This window comes from Pelobates fuscus, chromosome 3 (genome assembly GCF_036172605.1).
Source record: "Pelobates fuscus isolate aPelFus1 chromosome 3, aPelFus1.pri, whole genome shotgun sequence".
NCBI lineage: Eukaryota > Metazoa > Chordata > Amphibia > Anura > Pelobatidae > Pelobates > Pelobates fuscus.
The window spans coordinates 159,926,961-159,951,577 of record NC_086319.1 but is presented as its reverse complement, the minus strand read 5'-3'; the positions used below and the strand labels follow the sequence as shown (position 1 = coordinate 159,951,577).

The 24,617-nt window shown below is 39.9% G+C and overlaps 1 protein-coding gene across 1 annotated transcript in view; it reads right to left on the bottom strand.

Moving 5' to 3' along the window:
* Positions 1-472: 472 nt before the first annotated feature.
* DENND11 (DENN domain containing 11) overlaps positions 473-24,617 on the bottom strand; it is a 36,282-nt gene continuing 12,137 nt past the window's right edge. The window contains exons 2-9 of the mRNA XM_063447585.1: positions 12,127-12,226; positions 10,650-10,808; positions 8,471-8,624; positions 8,221-8,359; positions 7,018-7,149; positions 5,022-5,172; positions 3,984-4,052; positions 473-3,770 (exon numbers count right to left, since the gene is read on the bottom strand). Of these exons, the coding sequence (XP_063303655.1) occupies positions 3,575-3,770; positions 3,984-4,052; positions 5,022-5,172; positions 7,018-7,149; positions 8,221-8,359; positions 8,471-8,624; positions 10,650-10,808; positions 12,127-12,226 (1,100 nt within the window). The 3' untranslated portion in view covers positions 473-3,574. The remainder of the gene's footprint in view (positions 3,771-3,983; positions 4,053-5,021; positions 5,173-7,017; positions 7,150-8,220; positions 8,360-8,470; positions 8,625-10,649; positions 10,809-12,126; positions 12,227-24,617) is intronic.

The following is a 24,617-nucleotide window of genomic DNA, read 5'->3' as shown; positions in this document are numbered from 1 at the left end:
CTATAGCTCTACGATGTTTAAAAAATAAAAATACAAAAAAATAAATAAATATCAGACTTTAACTAGACCAAATGTATTTGAAAGAACACTCTCGTTCTCTAAATCTTGCTGAAGTCTTTTCAGAGTTATCTGGCTGTGCTCTTTGTCTTAGATTCTCTTGTAATCTGTACTTTTAATATCTCCCCCTTGGTAACAACTCCTGGCTGTCAGACAGCTGGGAGGATTCCCCTCCTCGTTCACCTGAAGTGTTTGGGGGGGTCCTAAATCTAAGCTGTAAAAACACCAAATTAGAAAAAAAAAAAATCTGTGTAATGTTGGATTGTCCTTTCAATTGCACAAAATGTAACAGCTTCACTAATTGAGATCAAAATGCATGTGACATGCTTTCATTTAACCCCTTAAGGACACATGACATGTGTGACATGTCATGATTCCCTTTTATTCCAGAAGTTTGGTCCTTAAGGTGTTAAACCACCTGTGTTCAAGCAGTCATGTAGGTTCACCAACTGTTAGTTCACTAAAGCAATGGGAAGGCAAAAGTAGAACTCTTAGTCTTTCCCCCTTTCCTGTGCAAACTACAATTTCTAGATAAAATGGACATTTTGATTTTACAAATGATACTACAAAATAGGACAAAACAAACAAAACGAGTTAAAATTGCAAAGATTAACCATGCATCTGGGAACGCAGAATTAGAACGGCTATTTTTAATTTTCTAACATTATTACACAATGGGGCAAGTTTAAGCATGAAGATAATGATGCTAAAGAAGATCTATGTACACCATAACGTGCAGATGACCGCATTCCCCTTACAAGTTAAATGCATTTCATCTATACAAAATCCCCAGCAAATGTATAGATTAAATGCTATGCTTACTTTAGCTTTCTGATCTGGGCTGCACATTCGCACAATGCAGAGCGTGCGCAGCTGCCGTATCTCAAAGGTTTCTGCTACAGTGACCAAGGCTATAGCTATATTTTTATTTAACCAGAAGTTACACTTCATCTACACATTTATAGAGCATACATTATGCTGGCCATAGTGGTTACAAAGTGCCACCATGTCACATTTGCATGTCAGTAGTGTGTTCGTAGACAACTGCTTTCACTCCAGTCCCTCCAAACATCTAGAGAGTCACAGAGGTCCCAGTTTTAATTATGGAGACTCTACCCCTTTTACGGACATCAGCCAACCTCTCAAGTCACAAGTACACGCATGTCACACTAAATTGTGTGCATCTGTGTGAGTCACCACAGCACATGTCAACTAGGTAGCAATTGGCTCAATAGAAAATGCAAAGAAAATAAAGAGCCTGTAAAAGACAGTCGCAAACAGATTAGTCATTAAAGGCCAGACGATGATCCAATGCTATCAATTGCAAGCAGAGATTCAAAGATAAAGGTCACATTTCATAGTATTTTTGAATGCATTAATATAAAAGTAGCGATCACATATACATAATTTAAGTCTTATCTCACTGTATTCTGATATCACAGGCACATAATTTCAAGCAAATTAACTTTCCCATGATACCCAATTCATAAAATCAAGCAAGCCCTGTGCACTGACATTTTATTGTATGTTACAGGATTAAGTTGCCTTATTAGGGAGTGGTTTTATAGACATACAGAAACAAACAGTGTGAGTTAGAGTTACTTTTATTGCTATGATGTCTCACATGAATGTTCTCATCTGAGCATCAAATTTTCCTTCCTACTTCTCCCAGCAGCTGCTGTTGGTACATCATTTATGTACAAAGTCCCCACATATCCACGTCTCTGCACTATGGAATGCTGGGAGAAAATCAGCTTATTTGCTTAAAGGACCACTCCCCACACACACAAAGCACTTCAGCTTATGTATATGTCTTAAATGCCAGTTTATAAAAGTGCAGATTTCGTTGAGAAATCAGCACTTTTACAAGTAGATTTTGAGATGTCTTTCTGTCTGTCTAACAAACAGCTGGTGAGGATGCTCTTTTCATTTGCGGAGTGGAGCTAACAGAAGTGGTGCCAGATACTCCCCTGAAATTAATTGTGGTGTCGGATAACTCCCATGCACAATGCTAGCCAGGGTGTAAACATCACCATGCACACATCCTTGGTCATCATGAAAAATGCCTGCATGTATTAATTAAGGGTATATATATGCTAATTATCTATTAAATAGTGTTTCTTTTTTATTTTATGATTTTCAGTGTGGAGTGGTCCTTTGAAAATCGGGTTTGGAATGGTTGCTCACATCACGTGCTGTCTGAGGATTTAAAATTTGTGGATACAAATCTTATATGGCAACATCCAAAAAAAAAAAAAAAATTAAAAAATTTGAGAAGCCAGAGGTGATTTCAAGTGGTTAATTACAGTTAATTAATAGAGACCAATTAGGTGAAAATATAAAAATTAGATGTGTGGCAAGTGTGTTTTAGGTCACAGGTCCTCTTTAACAAGATAAATAAAAAGAAAAGGATTTTTAGTACCATATTATCATGGTTTAAACATCCCATTAAGTTAACTCTACCCTTCATATCAGATCTATATTCCAAATGTCTCTTCAGAAGTTACACACGTAAACAAATAAAGACAAGCAGGAAAATCCAGAGGGTTTTTGTCACTTCCATTCCTATTCTGAGCCACTGAAAACATAAAAAGTTCTTTAATAGTCTTGGTGTATTCAGTTGGTCCAGGTTACCACATTACTTAAGGGAAGAAAACATTAAGCCACTAACATCACAGAAAAATGAGGATAACAGCAGACAATCATCTTGCCTCTGATATTTAAAATAAAGAGTTCAAATTTACATTACACAGTAGGAGTGCACGCAGACTGGAATGCCTTCTATTTATGCGGAGGGGGGGAGGGGAGAGAAAAAAAAATAGATTTTTAAAAAATGCTTTACAATTGGAACCGGACATCTGAGCCAAATAAAACACAGTATATTTTCAGGTGAACACCTTATGGACTCAAATGCTCTGATGATCATATAATTCAGGTAATAGTGAGTAGCCAATTTCCCACTGCACACCCTCTAATGTATGCATAGCATTGGTGTAATAGAGTTTCCTGCTGTTGACCAGTTTGAATACAGAGACCAAAACAAGCTTAATTTTCACAGGAAATCGATGCGTTTTGTTTTTCCAGGGACACGTTATTTTAGAGATGAAAGATTGATAAGTTTCAAGTTTTGATTTTCAAATGGTTCCATGAAAACCGTCAATAGTGGATCGAGAAGGTCCTAGCCGGCAAGGAAAAATATTTAAGTTTTCCACTGCTGAGCTTTAACGGAGTTTTTCAAAATTAAATTAAATTAAAAAAATACAGAGAGCAAGATCAGATTACGGCCCTGATCAATATGATAAACTCTTGACAAAGTACATTAACAGTTGAATTTGTTTTTTCCCTGTAATTTTAAAGGTATGATATTATTGCACGTCTTATGAGAGACAGATATCAAGGCAAGTTCAGGGCTTCCCACAAGTAGCTCAACCAGTAAAGTAAGGTAGCTGCAAGTAGGGGTCATATCCACAGGTGAATTACAAGAGAAAAGAAAACTTCAGAGGTCCCAGGGTGAGAGTCACGGGCAGCAGGGGTTGTCAATGACCAGCATGACATCAAAGCCATACACTTCCAACAAGTCCAGTAGGAAGCTTCTGTCGCCTTGTGGATCGAGGCCCATGCTGCGAGCATGCTCAGCTGTCAGAGTCTTGTCTTGGCTGGAAGCCACCTCTAGCAATATTTGGAAAATTCTGTTGTTCTGTTCCATGAAAAAGCTAGGAATCAGAAAGAAAACAGTTATTCACATTTGGGAAAGGGTTGATATTTACAGGGGAAATGTCAACTTTTGTTTATATATAAAAAAAAAAGAAAAGAAAAGATGTAAATAAACATCTTTCAAAATGTCATAGGTTTAACAATCTCTGATAGGGGTACATAAATTGTGTTTAAAACAAAGGGATTTAAGAAAAGTGGCATTTGACACTCACAGGATGAAAAGGTCCTCCTCACAGGAACCACAATCGCCATCCACTTCTTGTGTGTACATGAGCAGCTGCCTGCACAGGGACCAGAAGAACATATTAGAAACCCAAGTTACCAAAACCACCACTACAGTCCACAATTCTGTTGTTCCTTCTTTCCTCTATGCTTGGTAGCATGACTGCCAAAGACACAGGTGGTATGACAAAACAGCACAGGCAGGCAACCTCCAGCAGTACAGCTATTGCAGACAAAAGCACTAAGTATCTTCAGAAAAGGTAGTTCTCAAGGTTGCCTTGTCCAGTTCTGCTATTTTGTCTAAACCATTGTTTTCTGTACAGAAGACAGAGAAGTGATAATCAAAGAGAGAGTGGTTAAAAATGATGCCAATTATAAAAGGTCAAACAACCAACCAAGATATTCCTAGGAATTCTAGGTATGCCACCACATTGCCTGGACCAATTCACTCTTATTAGCAGGACAGAAGACAAAGGGTTTTCTGATATGAAAAAATAGACTTTTCAACATAAAAGCAAACAAAGAATATATTTCAAACAGGGAAGAACAATTGTGTGCTTTATATATCAACAATAAAAACATATATATATATATATTTTAGGCAAATAAGATTAATGAAAGGCAATACACTTGCCTTTTTTCTCTGCTTAATTCTTTTACACAAATTTATTTACCAGGGATCTGTCCTTTCCCTCTGCATTTTGGCTGAAACATTGAAAAATGGCAACCCTTGCCCCTTCCCTTACAAGCAAAGGAAGTTTGAAGAACGAATGTTAGAATTGCATTCGACTGTTCTAATTCACTCGTAGTGTTTGATACGAAGATAATATTTCTCCATGTATGCTAATATTTCAGATCGTGTTTTTTCGTTTTGTTTAATACTTTCCATCATAGCAGAGTTTATTTACCTGTCCTGACTTTTTACCTCTTACAGTGCCATTTTTAAACATTGCGGTTACTTAAGTAATGCTATTTAAATGCAAGAATACTGCAGCTGACTTCGCAATTACAAAGATGTGTACTGTCACCTTTGGTCATTTAACCGCCGGTACTTTTCTTTGTCTGCACTGTTAACTTTCAGAAGGGGCTGCAGGTGCTCCAAATGAGTCTTCACATTTTGGTTGTCTACATATACATCATACAGATCTTGTTTGTGTTCAAATATCTTCTCCGTTGTACCTGGAAAAAGAAAACAACATGTAGATGTGGACAACTGCAACCAACCCTCAAAAAAAAAAAAAAAAGAAAAGAAAAGAAAAAATGAAGACAAATTTATGGCATATAATATTTGTAGAATAAATATGGGAGCACTATATTTGTCACCAGCAGCACCCAAATAATGCACGCATGGTCAGTTTGATGCAGCCTTTTTGGTTTCATATGCATGCAAATTAGTGAGTCCAGGCCAATTGCCTTGGTCTTGCAACGATCCCTGTCACAGAGACTCATTGCAAGGCCCTGTTTACTGGCCAATCCATATCAGCATCACCTGTGGGTTAGCTCCTCCCTCTCAGCTGATTGGACAGGAATCTAAATTTCAAATGATGGTATATAAGGAATCCACCTCCCCAGAATAAGCAGTCTTTTTTCCTGCCTCCAGCTGTTAGGCAGCACATCAGTTTTATTTTAAAGTTTACCTGCCATTAGTTTTTCATTAGGGCATCCCTAGTGAGTTCAGTCTCTCCCCCCAAGGAAGAACCCAGATACAGCCCAAGCAGTTTACTTCTGCGATTCAGGGTCACTGACAAAACAGTGCCGGAAGGTGTTAAAGCTCTCTCGACATAGGGCTGCCTCAGCCTCTTTGGCAGATACTTCTACAGAAGACGTTTGTAGGGCTGTAGCCTGGTCATCTTTCAACACTTTTGTGAGGCACTATCGCCGACACGTTTCAGGCTCCTGTGCCTCCTCATTTGGGAGAAATGTCCTACTTCCACAACTAATGTTTGATTAAATTTGGTATAGCATTGATATGGTATACCGTATATACTCGAGTATAAGACGAGTTTTTCAGCACATTTTTTGTGCTGAAAACCCCCCACTCGTCTTATACTTGAATGAGTGTCTGTATTATGGCAACTTACATTGCCATAATACAGACCAGGACCGCCGGGCTCATTACAAGCTCGGCGGTCCTGTTGGGGGCTGGCAGGAAGCTTTTACTTACCTTTCCTGCAGCTCCTGTCAGCTCCCTTCTCTCTCCTCCGTTCCGGTCAGCTCCCCTGTCAGCTCCACTGCAAGTCTCGCAAGAGCCGCGGGGTCAGAGCGTTGCCACGGGTTACCGTGGCAAGGCTCCGCGCGGCACTCATACCGCGAGACTTGCAGTGGAGCTGAACGGACCGGAGGAGAGAAAAGGGAGCTGCAGGAAAGGTAACTTACAGATCGAAGCTAGCCCCTCTCCTACACAGCCCATCCACTGGACCACCAGGGAATGAGAGCCCCCCTCCCTGGCCATGTATCAAGCAGGGAGGGGGGACGAATAAAAATAAATACAAATTTTAATAATAATAAAATAAAAATAAAATCTAAAAAAAAATAACAATAATAAAAAAATATATATTAATATAAAAAAATTAATATTAAAATAATAATAAAAAAAAATAAAAATGCCCACCCCCCCACCAAGACTCTGCATCACACATACACACACACACACACACGCCGCATTCACACACACACGCCACATACACGCACACACACGCACACACACGCCACATACACGCACACACACGCCACATACACACACACACACGCCATACACACACGCCGCATTCATATACACACACACACCGCATTTTATATACACACACACACACACACCGCATTCATACAAACGCTGCATTATATATATATATATATATATATATATATACACACACTGCATTCTTTATCCACACACACCATTCATTATATGCACACACTGTAAATAAATATTCAATTAATATAATTTTGGGGGGATAGAATTTTATTTATTTAGAAATTTACTAGTACTTCCACACTTTGTAATTTGCTTAATTGTATACTCACAGGCCACGTAAGAAATTTCATCGTCCAGGGTGTCTATGTCAGCCACGTTTACATAGAAGAATGGCTTGGATTCAGGGGCAGTCATCCCAATGCCAGGCAGTGTGACGTTAGCCAGGCAGCAGCAACAATATACTGCGACAGCAAGGGGCATTCAATGAGCCATCCGGCAATTAAACCAAAATAAAGATGAAGAGAGGGAATTATAAGCAACCAATTAAATATGCAGAAAACCCAAATGAATGGAAAATAAAAACCAAACTAAGTGGGAAGATAATTAAGAGTTAATTGGTGAACAGAGGAAAACCATTACATACTTATGACGCAATATGTAATCAAAAATGTCTGCTTATGGGTTTTTGGGAGGTAAGGCGATATTGCATTTTTAAATAAGAAAAACAAGAGTTCTGAATGTAATTACTTTACAATAGCCTATCCGCTGCACTCAAAATTATTTTTAAAACCAAGGAAGGCAAGTAAAATGTGGCGTTTACTGCCCAAAGAAATCGTTTAGCTTACATGGTTTAAAAAAAAAATAATAATTGACTAAACAAATCGACCAATCATAACTGACTTTCTAGCAAAAATAGGCAAAAAGGGTTAGAAAAATTAAAACTAATGACCAGGTGAATAAAATAAAGACATTGGAAATTGACAGTGAGCAAAAAAAGAAAAAAAGAAAAATAGTATTTGGTCATTTGATTTCTGCATTCTCCTAAATTATTTATGAATATTTGAATATTTGTAGAGATTACTCTCTTTTAAATGTCTTTTTACAAGTGATTAAACAACATATCCAAGAACTTTACTGCAAAACCACAAAATTAAACACAAACTAAACTTCATATCAGGCTTATTTACTAAAATGAGAAATGTAGGGCATTCGTTCATGAATTTCTAATTTTGGGAAATACTTTCTAGTGTGTCATGGAGAATTTTATTTATTTGGAATTCCCAACAAGTCCCTCTGTAGTTAATAACCCTGCATATAAATTGGTGACAAAGTGAAATAAGGTTGCAAATTTGAGCAGATTCCTTGTATGTTGATGCGTGCAAGTTCTTGTATTGTTATCCAATGTACTGCTCTGTAGAAAGTGTATGCATGAGAATAAAAAAAAAAAAACATGATTGTTCTATACAACTATTGTTTGCTGTAGCCATTTAGTAAAACAAATCCCCAAACTTTAAGCCAATTTCCCCATTTACCTCTGTAGCAGACCACGCCAACAGGTGGAGGTGAGAATATCAAGATACGTTTTCGCAGCAGTGCAAACTTCCACAGCACAAATATCTGCTCCCCAAAGAACTTAATGAACTGTGACATGCAGCCAGCTGGGTGTGTTATCTAAATCACGGTAAATGAGAGAAACCTGCTTAATGCATATTGTGTACTGAACATAAGGATTGAAGAGCAGTTTAATATAGAATTACATCAATTCTCTGCAGGTGCCATTACCTTCATTTCTGGATACAGATGTCGGTGTAGAGAAGGCAGCCAGTGTATGGTAGGTTGGCAGTTTTGGGCACTGACACCCACTGGCAGGACCCCCTTCTTGTCTTCATAGAAGGCCTCCAGGGGAGTATAGTGTCCTGGGATCTCAAGCTGATGTCTGCATGACAAGAGAAAGGTGTCATGGGGAATAATATGTTCACAGTAAAGTCCAAATGTACAATACAGATCCACTATATGTGTACCATAAATTCTTAGAATTAAAATATTTCATTCTGAATTGTAGAACCTGAACTCAGCCATAGCACACTGCTGCATATACATCAACTTCGAATTCCAGAGCTGGCTAGACAGGAAAACAGTAGATCTCCAGATGGTGTAGACCTGCAAATTATATATTGCAGATACAATTTGCCCTGGGCTGGGCTGTCCACGATTAGGATTTCCAGAGTTGAACAATGAAGAGGGCTACATGCACAAATAGTCATTTTTGACGATAATGGATTATCTATCAGCATTGGAGGGGGACAGGGGGCACCTTTAGGGGTTATACTTTATTTTGCCTTTTACAGAAGTCTCCTCCTGTGATAGACGCGGACGTGCCCTTTTGGATTAAATGTATAACTTCATACAGTGCGCACATTATAAAGCACATAACTACAGGTCATATCCAAAAGCTTTAAAACACTAAACACCACCAAAAAATGCTGTTTTGTGAGAGCAATATCAGCACACGAGGGATGCATAGAGGATACTACCACTTTATGAAACAGTAGAGGGATAGCAAAAATGGCTGCTTAAATTACTTGTTATGAAGTAAAATTAAAAACAATATTCCTTTCATATAGTCTCACTCATTACAATACATTGATCATCAAATAATTGCAATAGTTGCTGACACAATCTTCCATGGAACACAATCTGTTCCAGGCATTAAATGAACAATTTTAATCGTCTCCTTCCTGATCACTGCACTAGTCATAAAAAACACAACTTTAAAATAAACATAACAGCCTACATACCATTTTTATATAAAAAGATATGAAGGTCTTCCTTCTTTAATAAATTCCTTCTACAGTAGAAGGAAACATACATACATTCCACAGTAAACCGGGAAATAGAATATCATATCTCACTTTGCCTCTAACTGATCACACATAATAGGTGGTCAATTCAATACTAAACAACACAAACTAACAAAAGGCACCCGTAGGAGGTCGCCTAGAGCCTAGACAGTGGCCAGAATGCCATGAACTGTCCTGTCCTATTGTGTTTTACACCCCACCTCTTCTAGACTGTAAGCTCGTTTGAGCAGGGTCCTCTTCAACCGATCATTCCTGTAAGTTTTCTTGTAATTGACCTATTTATAGTTAAATCCCCCCTCTCATAATACTGTAAAGCGCTACGGAATCTGTTGGCGCTATATAAATGACAATAATAATAATAATAATAATGAAGATGCTTGCCCGCCCTTGGCTCCAATTATCATCCTTATCCTAAGAGATACGTGGGGCCTCAAACTTGCAATCTGCACAGAGTAATTTAGGGCTTAAAAGTGATTTGACAACAAATACGAAACAGTGCTTTTTTGTGTTCTGCAAAGTAATTTGTAAATTTACTTATAAATGTTAATATGCACCGATAGCACAATAAATATGGCAAACCAATATATCTTTATTGATTTTCACTATGGACAACCAGAAAATTCAAAATCAGTTACACAATAAAGTGGTTTATGAATATGTAACATGCACCTTTTCCTAAACTAATCTATGTAACGTTTGCCAACAAATGTGGCTTATAATCCTCTCATATAAGATACAACCATATTAAGCAACTATCTAGAACCCTATAATGTCACTCTGCCTCATAAGGTGTCATAATTCCCCTTTTACACACACCTAGTGTAGGTAGGGCCTCTGACAGAGGATCCAGGTGCAGCTGTACTGCATTCTGCTTATACAAATGAAGCACATATCTTTGAGACAAAACCTGTTTCCAAAAAACACATTTCTTGGCAAGTTGAACTTAATGTTTTATTTGGGGTGGAAGGGGGAATGGATACAAAGCTTTACAAACAAGGCACACAAGTTTGATAATGTATGAGCCATTTCCTGTATTTTCAGAAAACCCTTTTACATTCTGGCCATTATTTTCTCCTTATCACCCTTCGTATACAACTCACCGGACTTGATTTTCCAGGAAGTGCATGTAGCGGTACAGGAGTGTGTAGGACGGTGACAGGATTCCCACAGACTTCATACGGGCTCCTCGTTCCACCTCACTCTCAACAGGCATATTTGCAAAACATGCCAGGCCGAAGAAGGTGCCTTTTCGGAAGTATCTATTTAAAGAAGCGTCATATTATTACTTTGTTTATCCTACCTGCTTTATTCCAAAAAAAAAAATAACTAACAAAAAGCTGAGCTGCTGCCACTATTCGAAAAATGTGTAATGGGAAGTATGGTCTTTCATGAACCATAAATAAAAATATGTATTTAATTATATATTGAGGGACCTGCCTGAAAACCCACCCAGAGAATTTAATTTGCAAGCCTTACATTTGACCGTGTAACTTTCCAAAACACCATAAAACCTGTACAAGGGGTGTACTGTTGTTCTCATGAGACATTGATGAATACAAATGTGTTTTAGAGCAGTAAATGTTATAATGCTGCTGATATCATTAGTGAAAGGGCAGTTTATTTTGTGAAAAATGTAAAAAACAACACTAACTTTGGCTAGGATTTGTGACTAAATGGCCAGTAAAAAAGGCTGAACATTCCCTTATTTGAATACCCTGGGTTGTCTACTTTTACAAATGGTATGCCATAACTGGGTTAATTTTCATTCCTGGGCTGCCATTCGGTCTCAAATACAACATATGCCCAGCAAACCAATCTGGAAAATTTAATAGTGTAAAAACTAAAATGAGCAAGCTCTTTATTTGAACCTGTAACTTGATTAAAAGATTTTCACATAACAAATAAAATTGGTAAATTGTTTAAAATTGCATGTAAAAAGGTTTTATTACATTTATTGTATTTCAACATATGAAACTGGCAACTGGCAACATGAATTCTGGTGCACATTTCTAAACTTGGAGCAATCACCCTGGAAACCAATGGATGTTAATTCTGTATATCTTGAATTGATCATTTAATAAAATGTGTTTTCTAGTTAACACTTCCGCTCAAACATTTAAGTGCCAGAGGGACATTTAAAGAAACAATTTAGGTTTATCTGCTGGAGCAGACAGCATTCGGTCCTCCCCTATCTCTTACACGGATATACGCTCTAAAACATTCAATAACTTATTATTTAATTTACAAAACACTTGCAATTAAAAAAAATGTAGAAAAACTAGTTCAAAACATGAAAGAATTTAGGAGACCAAGGCATCAACAGCCGAGAACCTTATAAACGGTGAATAGATTTGAATTATGCACTGTTATGGATGTTAATTTTCTGGAACACAAAATTAAACTGGCAAATATTTGCATTTATAAAAATTAATATTTCATGGTTTTGCATGCAAACTGACGGAAACCGCAGTGAATTTTTTATGAGGCTGACGAACACAATTACATAATTTCTCTGCTGTGCAAAAAAAAATGCCCTAAATACAGCAAGCGCCTGTGACTGTCCCTCACACCACTCACATGAAATCCGATTGCACACGATGGGAGCCGCTGGCCATAGATTTGAACTCCACTCCTTCCAGATCAATGTCCTGAGGTCGGCACCATTCAACAATATTTCCTGAAAAGAGGAGACAATAAAAATTGTATCTCTTAAAGAGAATTCAAATAGAATTTAAAGAAGATCCTTGCATAATAAAAGAACCTTGTGGAATATCTCATGTGGTTTCTTTTTTAAGCACTAACTTTCAGAGACCAAATATAATAGGTCATTTAAGATTACACTCCAGGGACCAAAAAGTGCAGTTAAAAAGTTTTGGCTTCACATTCAGTTTGTTGTGTTTTAATCACATTCAAAATCGTTTTAGTTGTCCTAAACGGAAAACCGCTATGCAGAGTAAGTTCCCCTTTAGCCCCACCTCCACTTTTCACAAAGAAACATCCTTATTAGACATACTTTGAAGATGTACTCAGCTCAGCTCAGCCAATGAGCCGAGTTGCTGGCACGACTTTACCTCACAGCCAGTCATTGTACTTATTAGCTGCCCCTTCAACCTTAGCATGGCTTTCATATACTGTACAGATAAGAAGACAGTGATGGGCTGTGAGGTAGTGTCAAATCAGCAACTCCTCTCACATCCATTTCTCACCGGCTGAGCAACACTATACTTTGGTCACAGCTGTTTCAACAGAGCCTGTCAATCTCGCATACACAACTTCCAAACAGGATATTTTTCTGTAAACAAATGCAGAGTACTGATGGGCTGGAATTATGCTGCAGAAAGCTGAACATAAAAAATTTGAATAGGGAGAAAAATACACAAAATGAATTGTGATTCTAAAGTTAAAATAAAACCTTTTCTTGACTGAGGCTTTGCAAGTAAGTTGCTACGGTGTTAGAATGTCCCTGGTGCTTTCTTACCAAAAGTGGTTAACCCATTGAAGAACAGTTTAACCCCAAAGTTTGCTTTGTAGCGTTGGATCACCCTACCCCCCACCTCCGTGGCACCAATTCTGTCAGAGGAAGCACAGAGTAACACCTTGCAGGGACACCGCTGATTGGCTTAGAGTGGTCAGCTGATGCTCTAAGACAGTCAGTAGGTCCCCATTCATAAAAAAAATAAAAAGAATGGTACTGTGTAGTGTTTAGAGAGAGCTCTGCACATTAAGGGAATCCCTCTACTGACATCAGGTTATCCCTAAGGAGTCACTATGCTAAGGTTAAAAATTAAGGACTACTAAACGCACCCAGAAAAAAAATAAAAAAGGTAAGTAAATACTATTTTCACGGCAATGTGGAAGCTGAGTCTAATTAGAGATATGGTTGTATCCCTAACACTACAGTGTCCCTTTGATGGTTAGGATTACAATTAGGGTAAGGCTAAGTGAGTGTTAGTGGTTTAGGGCTAGGATATTGGTTAGGGTTACAGTAAGGGTTTGCGTTATAGTTAACATTAGGGTTATAATGCCAACTAATGGTTTCGCTGTGCATGTAAAACAAATACCATAAACTTTGAAAGAAACAATAGATGTAAAAATAAGGCTCAAAATAGACACGAATATACGCACAAGCCACATCTAGAACATACTACAACAAACAGACGTACACGGGTAATAACGCAGCGCACATACCATACCATAAGGTTAAAGGGACGAGATGATGACACGCACGAGATGATGTACTTATACTGATCCTAGTACCCTTACCGCGCATACCACGCCACCTCGAAGCAACTACCCAGGTCAAAGCAAAACTTCACCCCTCTTGATACACAATAAACATACAGGGAAACACAGCCCACAAGCACGACATGCTACACGACAGACTGGCACTACTGTATTGGAACTTTCCCACGCTGTGTAAAATGACACAGAGCACTGTGATTGGATGGCTTGAAATCCATCCAATCACAGTGCTCTGTGTCATTTTACATAGCGTGGGAAAGTTCTTTGGAATTTTCCCACGCTGTGTAAAATGACACAGAGCACTGTGATTGGCTTAAACCCACCAATCAGAGTGTTCTTAGCCTAATTGCAGGGCGGGGCAAGGCTTTATAAGCCTTCCCCCGCCCTGCGGAGCTCAGTCTGCGCGGAGCCCTCCATGGGTGAAAATGGATTATTTTTTTTGCGCTCGTGTTTTTTCTTTTTCGTCTGTTTTTTTTTGCGCTCGGGTTTTTTTATTTTATTTTAAGTTCGACAGGTATAATGGATTTTTATTTGGCCTTTTTTGGGGTTGAAAAATGAAGATTTTAGAAAAAAGAAGACGTCGAATGGTAAGTTTAATTTTACTTTACAGGGTAGTAATTTTATTCCCCCCTCACTATTTTTTAGGGTGAGGGGGGTAGGTAGGGGCTTTTTTATTTGGGTGGATGACTAGGGGGACCCCTAGTCACCTTTGATGGAGGGGGGGTATTTTACTTAGGGCCCCCACCCGCTGCCAGGGGGGGGGGGGGGGGGAGGACAGTAGGTGTGTGTCCCCCCTCATTTTCATTATGGCCACCACCCGCCGCCCAGGGGTGGGGGCCGGAGAGGGGGAGGACAGTAGGTCCCCCCTCATTATCTTTATGGACCGCACCCGCCGCCCAGGGGTGGGGGCCGGGGGGGGGAGGGGAGACAGTAGGCCCCCCCCTCGTTACCCTTATGGCCCCCACCTGCCTCCCAGGGGTGGGGACCATGGGGGGGAGGACAGTAGGTCCCCCCCCCCTTTATCATTATGGACCCCACCCGCCGCACAGGGGTGGGGGCCTGGGGGGAGGACAGTAGGTCCCCCCCCTTATTATCTTATCGGGGGCCGGGGGAGACAGTAGGTCCCCCCCCTTCATTACCGTTATGGCGCCCATCCGCCGCCCAGGGGTGGGAGGACAGTAGGTCCCCCCCTTTATCATTATGGCCCCCACCTGCCGCCCAGGGGTGGGAGCCAGAGAGGTGGAGGACAGTAGGTTCCCCCCCATTGTAATTTATGGCCCCCACCCACCGCTCAGGGGTGGGGGCCGGGGGGGGGGGGGACAAAAGGTCTCCCCCCTTATTTTACTTTAGGGCCCCCACCTATCGTTTAGGGGTGGGGGCCAATAGGTTTTTTTTTTTACAGTGAGCAGCAACAGGCTGCTCACTGTTTACTAGACATGCCCGTACTCGCAGTATAGCGAGTAGGGGCAGCATTTACTAATACTAAGTAATCTTTACTTAGTATTAGTAAATTTGGCTGAAAGACCAATTTAGGTCTTTCAGCCTTTTAGTAGATAGCTCCCTGATACCGTGGGAATTAGGGAGCGGTCTACCAAGCGGCTGCAAGATGCAGCCACGGCACGAATAGGATCGGAGTTTCATTCATTCAAATGAAATTGCGATCCGAACAAAGTCCTGAATGGCGTTCTAAATCAAACGAACATACTGTTCTCATTCAGTTAGAACGCAATTCGCCAGTTTGTGCTAAAATGACAGGAAGCATCGTGGGAACAGGAAGGAAAGGTAAGAATTATGGGAAAATTGCACTGACCAGCGGAAATGAAGCACACTTTGCTCCTCCGCTGGTCAGAGCTGGTCAAGCGGAGGAATCCTCCATAAGGCAAAGAGTCCCTACTTGATTTTAAAGAAAACTATAGCAGACAGGAAGAAATGAAGAACAGATCCTGAGAGAGGGGGAGAAGAGGAAGAGATTGAGGAAAGGTAAGTTCGGCATGACAGTGCCGCTTTAAAATACACTTAGGGGCCGTTACATATATATATATATATATATACATACATACATACATACATACACACACACGTATAATTACAATAATAAATGAATAAAATAATAAAATAAATAAAATATATATTGGTAACAAAATACACTTAGAATGACATTCTATATCTATCTATCTATATGTAAAATACAAATAACCGCAAATAAATATATATATACATACATATAATTACATAAAAGATTACATTAGTATACAAGTAGAAGTTAAATACCTATAAATGCATATATATTAAAATTCTACGTGTATATTTAAATAATCTTTTAACATAATAATGTGATTTTATTAATTAAAATTTGATTGACATGCCTGACAACACAGGGAGAAAGTGCCGAGAATTTAATTCGCAAGTACTATATTTGACCCTGTAACTCTCCAAGACACCATAAAACCTGTACTGTTTTACTTGGGAGACTTAGCTGAACTCAAATATTAGTGTTTCAAACTGGTAAATTGTATTACAACGATGATATTTTAAGTAAAAGTTACTTTTTTGAATATTTTACAAACGAACTGCACTTTTATGGACTATATTATTGTTGTAATATGTTTTACTGTTTTAAAACACTAATATTTGTGTCTAGTGAAGTCTCCCGAGAATAACAGTACCCCCCATGTACAGGTTTTATGGTGTTTTGGAAAGTTAGAGAGTCACATATAAGGCTTGCATTTCATTTTTTTGACATTGAAATTTGCCGGATTGGTTATGTTGCCTTTGAGAGGGTATGGTAGCCAGGGAATGAGAATTACCCCCATGATGGCATACAATTTGTAAAAGTAGACAACCCGAGGTATTGCAAGTGGGGTATGTCCAGTCTTTCTTAGTAGCCACTTAGTCACAAACACTGGCCAAATATTAGTTTTTTGCTTTCTTCACACAAAAACAAATATGAACGCTAACTTTGGCCAGTGTTTGTGACTAAGTGGCTACTAAAAAAGACTAAACATACCCCACTTTCAATACCTTGGCTTGTCTACTTTTTCAAATGGTATGCCATTATGGGGGTACTTCTCATTCCTGGGCTACCACACCGTCTCAAATGTAACATTACTAATCTGGCAAATTTCAATTTGAAAATGGAACGTTCTATATTTGACCCTGTAACTTTCCAAAACACCATAAAACCTGTTAATGGGGGGTACTGTTCTACTCGTGAGACATCGCTGATTAAAAATATGTGCATTTTTTTGCAGTAAAACCTAACAGAATTATGACATTTACAGCTAAAATGTGAGGCGGAACTACAAATTTTGAAAAAAAAATTCAAATTTCTCAGTTTTTTTATTTTATTCATAATAAATTATGTTTCATATATAAATATTTGATATGAAATGAAAGCCCTGTTTCTCCTGAACAAAATAATATATAATAAGTGTGGGTGCATTTAATATGAAAGAGGTGAATTACGATTGAACAGACATATAGCGCAAATACCAGTTTTTGTTTACGTTTTGATCAGAACGTGTACTCCTGACTCCGTCCTGAAGGGGTTAAGTAAATACAATAATATATATATATATATATATTGTTATTGTTTTAGTTAAATGGTTCTCCAACCACTTTGATTTGAAGCGGTCATGGTGGTAGAAGTGTTGTAGATTAATTTAGAAATAAACAAATATGTTTAAATGTCTATCTGTTCCTGTCCAAATCTGAGATGATTAAATTGCGTATACGCAGAAGTAAGCTCACACTGACACATGGAGTTCAGGTTAAAAGCACTTCAGAAAATTTAATACAATCTGGTTGGAAAACAGTTGTGCAGATCTTTTTAAAAGCAAAATGACATCATCATTGAATATCAGATAATGACTAATAAACATCATTGATTGGATTAAACATTATGTGACTAACTTCGTGTCCACCCACCAATATTATTAATTGGCTCAGGGGTTTGAGTGACCAGCTAGGTGTCCTCCCACCGGGAGGTGGTATTGTTCTGGGCAAGGGTGTGGACAGAAGGCTCAGGCGCCATCTTTCCCAGCATGAGGTTTACTCGGTGGAAAGGGGGGCTTGAGCGTCATTTTACACAGTCAGTGATATCAGGCCTCATGTCCAGGTGCAAGGTCTCTTATGAATAGAACATTTCATTACTACTGTGTTCTCGTGGCCTTCAAACTATACTATCTTACAAGTCCTAAGGAGTAGCCGGCACCTCCTGGTACTTGTCCTTGTAGGAAACACGGTCTTTGTCTACTGTATTAATTGGGTTGGGAAATTCAGTCACGTAAGGTAGTTTTAAAATAAACAAGTTAAGTCATGAGGACAAAATGGAGGATTTGAAGAAGTCAGGTTAGGAGGACAAAATGGAGGATTGTCACAATATAAGGTTAAAATGGAGTTAGTACAATAATTCACTACAAGTACAATAATAATTTTTAATAATTCCACATCAGTCCCCCCTATGAAATGTTAGATTCTAAGAGATAAAACTTTATTATGTTAGTATCAGAAGACGTGTTAACCCAAAGGCACAAAAATGACTGGAGTAACGGTTCTCAAAGTCTTCTTAGTTCTTCAGAGGGACATCATAAATAGACAAGCTTACATTACCATATGGACTTGTGTTATCTGGAATATAGGCACAAGTAGTCATGGTGACAGGTAAACGTTGTTGGTTGCAATAGATATAATACATGCAAATCAAAATATTATTATTATTATTAGCAGTGACGGTTGGGAAAATGGACTCAAACTTTCCTTTTACTGCAAAATCATCTGGTACCCCCCTTGGCACACCTATGGCATCAATATATATATATCAATCAAACTTTCCCTTTAGAGGGGTGCTCCTCTTTATGTTCTGAAGCATGAATGTGGTGTGTCAAGAGTACCTTGTCATGTATTATGTGTATGGACATAATAACCTTGGCTAGGGCGCATTTGCTTATGCATTGTAGTATTAAACCTGTCCCACGCTACATCAGCGTAGGTGGACTCGGATCATTTAGTCAATGTTAATATCACCACAAACTCAGGATGGGCAAATAATCCTGAGGGAGCTTGGCGTTTGGATCTCTTTAACTTCACGAGGTCTCCTTTTGGGGTCCTCGGCTTTCCATCGATGGCAGGTGGTCAGGCATTATTATGGCCATCAAACACCTACTTGCTGGTATCTTTTTATTTAACAAGTCATTTTTTCTTTAGAGTCAAAAGTGTGTCAAAATCAACAAATGTCACTTCTCATGTTGCAGAGAGAGTCTTGAATCTGGAACAATGAATCCACTGAGTGATCTCTGCAACTTTCACAATGCACTACTGGGTATATGGTCTTGGATGTCACATTGATGACCGGCTAGACTTCTGGCCATCCTGACAAAATGTCTATGATAACTAGTGCATATTTGACCCAGTAGCTCTTTGTCATCTGGATTCTTGAAAGGGATATTGAGAGTTAGCTAGGTGCTTAGGGGTATTTTAGAGATCAAAGAGTTCATGAGGGTCTTGGATAGGTATAAAGTTCCATGGGCTCACTGCCCAGTACATGTTTTTGGGTAAACAGAGCTTAAGAGCGTTGGAGTACAGCCCGTCTTCAAGGGTTGCCCCTTTCTGTTTTTCCAGCTTTGTATTTCTTCAGGGTCAGCAGCTGCTTGTCATTCTTTCAGAAGCTTGAAATCTGTGGGTAGGATCTACATGGTGAGTATAGAAGTTTCTTTAGCGGACACCCTTCCGTCCACTTCCCTTGGTGCACTTGTGGCTTGGTTGGCAGCTTTTAGTCAGCTGAGTGGTGCTTCTTATCTTCCAGATTGATCCAAAATAATGTGCTGCACCCAGGGCATGTCTTGAGTCAGTGTAGATATTGGCATGTCTTCCTTCAGGCATTTTGTATGCCACTGAGAAGGCTGTCAATTCAGCGTCTTGAGCAGATGTGAGTGAGGAAAGTGAAGGTGCTTGACGTACCTGATCTTCTGTAGCAACAGCAAATCCAGTATGGTACCTTTCCTCTTTATCCGCAAACAGAGTGGAGTCAGGATCTGGTAAAGCTACTGCATGCTCTGTTGAAAGGTGTCTTGTTTCTTCTTTCATCTGTTCAAAGCAACCATGAGGAGCAGTAGAAGAGGTTTCCTCACCTATTTCTGTGTGAGATTGGGGGGTATTTGTCTTTCTATTCACAGTTCTCTTGCTGACCCCCCTCTGTAGAGATCTGTAAATTGAATGTTCATGTTTTGTTCTAATGAGTCAGGTTCCTTTCATGAGATTTCTGGGGACTTAGTGTAGAAAAAACATGAGGGACAGCCACCTCCCTTACAGGTGTCTTACTTCCATGGGAATCTGGGTCAGGACCGCACTATTTCTTTGAGAGTGCCCAAAACAGTTCTTTCATGTCTGAATAATTTTAATTTTTCGTTAGTGTGGTATTCCCCCCTGGGAAGTGGCGGAAGAGTGGCCAGAGCAACTTTTCTTCAAAATATAATGTTGTCAGGTAGAGGCAGATTCGTCTATGAGTGGAGGAAATTGGTAAGGAATAAGAAGGGAGGAAGCATATAAAGGATACAGATATGGTGGTGGGGAGATGGAAGAATGAGTAGCGGATAGAGTGAGAGGGAAGAAGGTGGAGTAGGAGGAGGAGAAGGAGGAGTAGAGGAGAAGTAGGAGGAGAGAGGAGAAGGTGGAGTGGAAGGAGAAAGTGGAGTAGAGGGAGGAGTAGGAGGAGGAGTAGAGGGGAAGTAGGAGGAGAGAGGAGAAGGTGGAGTAGAGGGAGGAGTAGGAGGAGAAAGTGGAGTAGAGGGAGGAGTAGGAAGAAGAAGGAGGAGTAGAGGGGAAGTAGGAGGAGAGAGGAGAAGGTGGAGTAGAGGGAGGAGTAGGAGGAGGAGAAGAGGAGAAGTAGGAGGAGAGAGGAGAAGGTGGAGTAGAGGAAGGGGTAGGAGGAGAAAGTGGAGTAGAGGGAGGAGTAGGAAGAGGGGGAGGAGTAAGAGCAGGAAGGAGGAGTAGGAGGAGGAGAAGGTGGAGTAGAGGGAGGAGTAGGAGGAGGAGTAGAGGGGAAGTAGGAGGAGAGAGGAGAAGGTGGAGTAGAGGGAGGAGTAGGAGGAGAAAGTGGAGTAGAGGGAGGAGTAGGAAGAAGAAGGAGGAGTAGAGGGGAAGTAGGAGGAGAGAGGAGAAGGTGGAGTAGAGGGAGGAGTAGGAGGAGGAGAAGAGGAGAAGTAGGAGGAGAGAGGAGAAGGTGGAGTAGAGGAAGGGGTAGGAGGAGAAAGTGGAGTAGAGGGAGGAGTAGGAAGAGGGGGAGGAGTAAGAGCAGGAAGGAGGAGTAGGAGGAGGAGAAGGTGGAGTAGAGGGAGGAGTAGGAGGAGAAAGTGGAGTAGAGGGAGGAGTAGGAAGAGGAGGGAGGAGTAAGAGCAGGAAGAAGGAGAAGGAGGAGGAGAAGGTGGAGTAGAGGAAGGGGTAGTAGGGGAAAGTGGGGGACTGTAGATGAAGGGGAGGGATCGGTGGGAGGAATAAGCGGGGGTGGGCAGGTAAGGGAGCAAACAGGTGATGTAGCAATGGAGGATACATCAGAAATCAAGACTAGGTAGAAATGCAATGGAGGCTGCAAATAGCCCATGTACAACAACTTATTAACTGGCCCTATGCTTTCCCTAGAGAAAAATAATAAAAGGCTAACATGCTCATCTTGTCTCCACAAGCCTCGAACGTTTCACTCCCATGGGTGGCCCATGATGGCTTACCCACCACTTCTCCACACGGGGTCTTGTGCCCGCAGAGACAGACGCTATCCCTGACTCTCGTTTTAAATTTAATAATTTATATCTAACATCTCAAAATGTAATTTCTACTTATATCACAAATATACATTATCACAATTTTATGTCTCGTAAATGGGATAAAATTTATTCTACTCTTTACTGATAATGTTTTTTAAAACATACAAAATAGACAAATAACATTGCCTTCTGCAAAATAAATGGAAAAGATAATGGAGATTTTGTTAAGCTTATAAATGGCTATACATTAATTCACATTTCTTGTACTCCAGTTTCTGGCTGTTAATGACAATGTACAATGTAATAGAGCAGCAGGGAATGCTAGCAGAATGCTTGGTTGCATAGGGAGAGGTATTAGCAGTAGGAAGAGGGAAATGCTCATGCCATTGTACAGAACACTGGTGGGACCTCACTTAGAGTACTGGATACAGTACTGGAGACCATATCTTCAGAAGGATATGGATACCTTAGAGAGAGTTCAAAGAAGGGCTACTAAACTGGTTCATGGATTGCAGGGTAAAATTCACCAGGAAAGGTTAAAGGATCTTGACAGGTATAGCTTGGTGAAAAGACGAGACAGGGGAAATATGATAAAAGCATTTTTAAATACATAAAGGGAAACAACACAGTAAAAGTGGAGACTATATTTAAAAGAAGGAAAACTACCATAACAAGAGGACATAGTCTCAAAAATAGAGGGACCAAGGTTTAAAAATAATATCAGGAAGTATTACATTACTGAGAGGGTAGTGGATGCATGGAATAGCCTTCCAACTGGAGTGGTAGAGGTTAACTCAGTAGAAGTGTTTTAAGCATGCGTGGGATAGGCACATGCTGCTAGTAACAGATCTAGAATTAATATACTATAATGCCCAAAGTCTCAATTCCTATGCATATGCAATAATAAAATATCTGGGCTTACAACAAAAATTATGTTAGTCAGTCTTTAAACTTGGCTTATTCATTTGTTCAAGAAATCTTGGTTTATTAGAACTTTCTTTTAGTAAATGTTCTTTAAGATAACCCTTCTTTCAGCATGTTATCAATCTTTGTACACAAAGCTAAAACACACTTGTTACTTATACGTGAAACGATAGACATATATATTCTATCTACATATTAACCAATACTTGTCACAGACACCTTCCTGACACAGGGAAACTAATAGCAGGATAATCCTAGTAACCGTAACCTTTTTGTTCATAATATATGGGAATTAAGGAAGACAGCATGTCTTTAAGATAGGATGAGCATGACACAATACACGGGCGGAAAATAAATAAATAAATAAAATAAATAAATAAACTCACGGAATGCAAACAATATACCTACAGCCATTAATCACTTTTCCTCTTCACAATCTAGCTTAACAACTTTGCATATTCCCTTTATCCACATTGCATAGCAATGCAACAAATCACACTTGCCTTTACATTTTTAACTCGTCCAAATAATTCTCTATTCCTGCATCAGATTCACTTTCCTAACCTTCGTAATAAACACTGAGCTACATCCCTGACTCCTTATCTTATACAACAGTCTTGGAGAAAATACTTTGTTCCATTGCTAAATCTTATTAGTTTCTGAATAATTTTACTGAACGCAGAACTGAAAAACCAGGAATGTCACCCCTCCCTCTCCCCCCTCGCGTCTCACAGAAGGCAAGGAGAGAGCCAGCATGAAGTTTTTTAACCATGTCAGCGCTGGAAAGACAGTTACGTTACAATTATTGCAAAAGCAAAGAGACACAAAAACACAACATTTAATAATACTCTTCAGTGAAACTCAATACAAAACCCCCACCCTCTACCAGGGTAATGGCTAACACAAAATACAAAAACAATTATTATAATATACATACATTCTTAACCCTTTGTGATCTAGTTCTTCCTCAACCCTACCTTCCTGCTGAATAGCATTGCTACTCTGTACCAGTAAGCTTGCTTTCTTCTCTGTCAGTAATCTACCACATGAAGGCACAGCAATTTTACACACTTTAGCAATCTCTATCTTCAACTAGATCACACGCGCTAGCCAGCCCTTATTGGGCTTTTCTAACCCTGTTCCATTCCCCTCCTATACAGGCGTCCCAGATATAGGGGGAAAAGGTTTTAAACAGTGTCTACAATGGTGGACTGACACTCGAGAGGGGTGGGTCCCCCCCCAGTGCGTCTTCCCAAAACGTAGACTAGTCACTAATTGGAGGTGAGAAGTGTGTGACCAATCACTTCTCTCACAATAGAAATAGAAGAGGATAGAATAATAATATAGGAAGTATAGAAAAGGTAAAGAGTAAGGAAAAAATCCTTAGGGACAGACACAGGAGTTTAAATGACTCCACATTAAACAAACAACAGTACAGTTGAAATACAGTGCATGCATTACAGTTCAAATGAAATCAACAATAATCCCTTTCCTTCTACATGTGCTTACTCCAAAGTCACCTTTCTCAACCTCGTAGTGTCCCCGCTCGGAGAACGACTTTCATAAGTCTCACTACCAGCGGCCACGGAAAACAACTGACACCGGTCCGAGTTCCGTCAGCCTCCCTCTACTCTGCAGTCCACAAGAATGTGGCCACGTCTATCCTCACTCCCGTAGTGCCCCTATAAAACCCACTTTATAAGTCTCACTACCACGTGATGCGAAAAACAAGCAATGCCTGCCTGAATTCCCCCAGGAAACAAAGTCCCCTGCCACAAGGCTAAGTCTCCTACCACAATTAAATAATCAGTGGACCTTCAGCTCAACTAGAGCCGAAGGGTCCGGGTCAGGACGTCCCCAACTCAACTAGAGCTGGATGGTCCGGGTCAGGACGTCCCCAACTCAACTAGAGCTGGATAGTCCGAACGCGCACAGTGAAGCTAGCTAGGCTATCAAAGTGACACAAAATTGGATCACAGGAAACTATGATTCTACACAGATCCCACAGTTCCACAAACTTCTTTTTCCTTACAGCCACAGCCACGAGGCTCCTAAAAGAAGTAAACAGGCAAAGAAGACCCCCCAGGAACACATCCACGGGTCAACCCCCCTTTTTCCTTACAACCACAGCACCGTGGTTCCTAA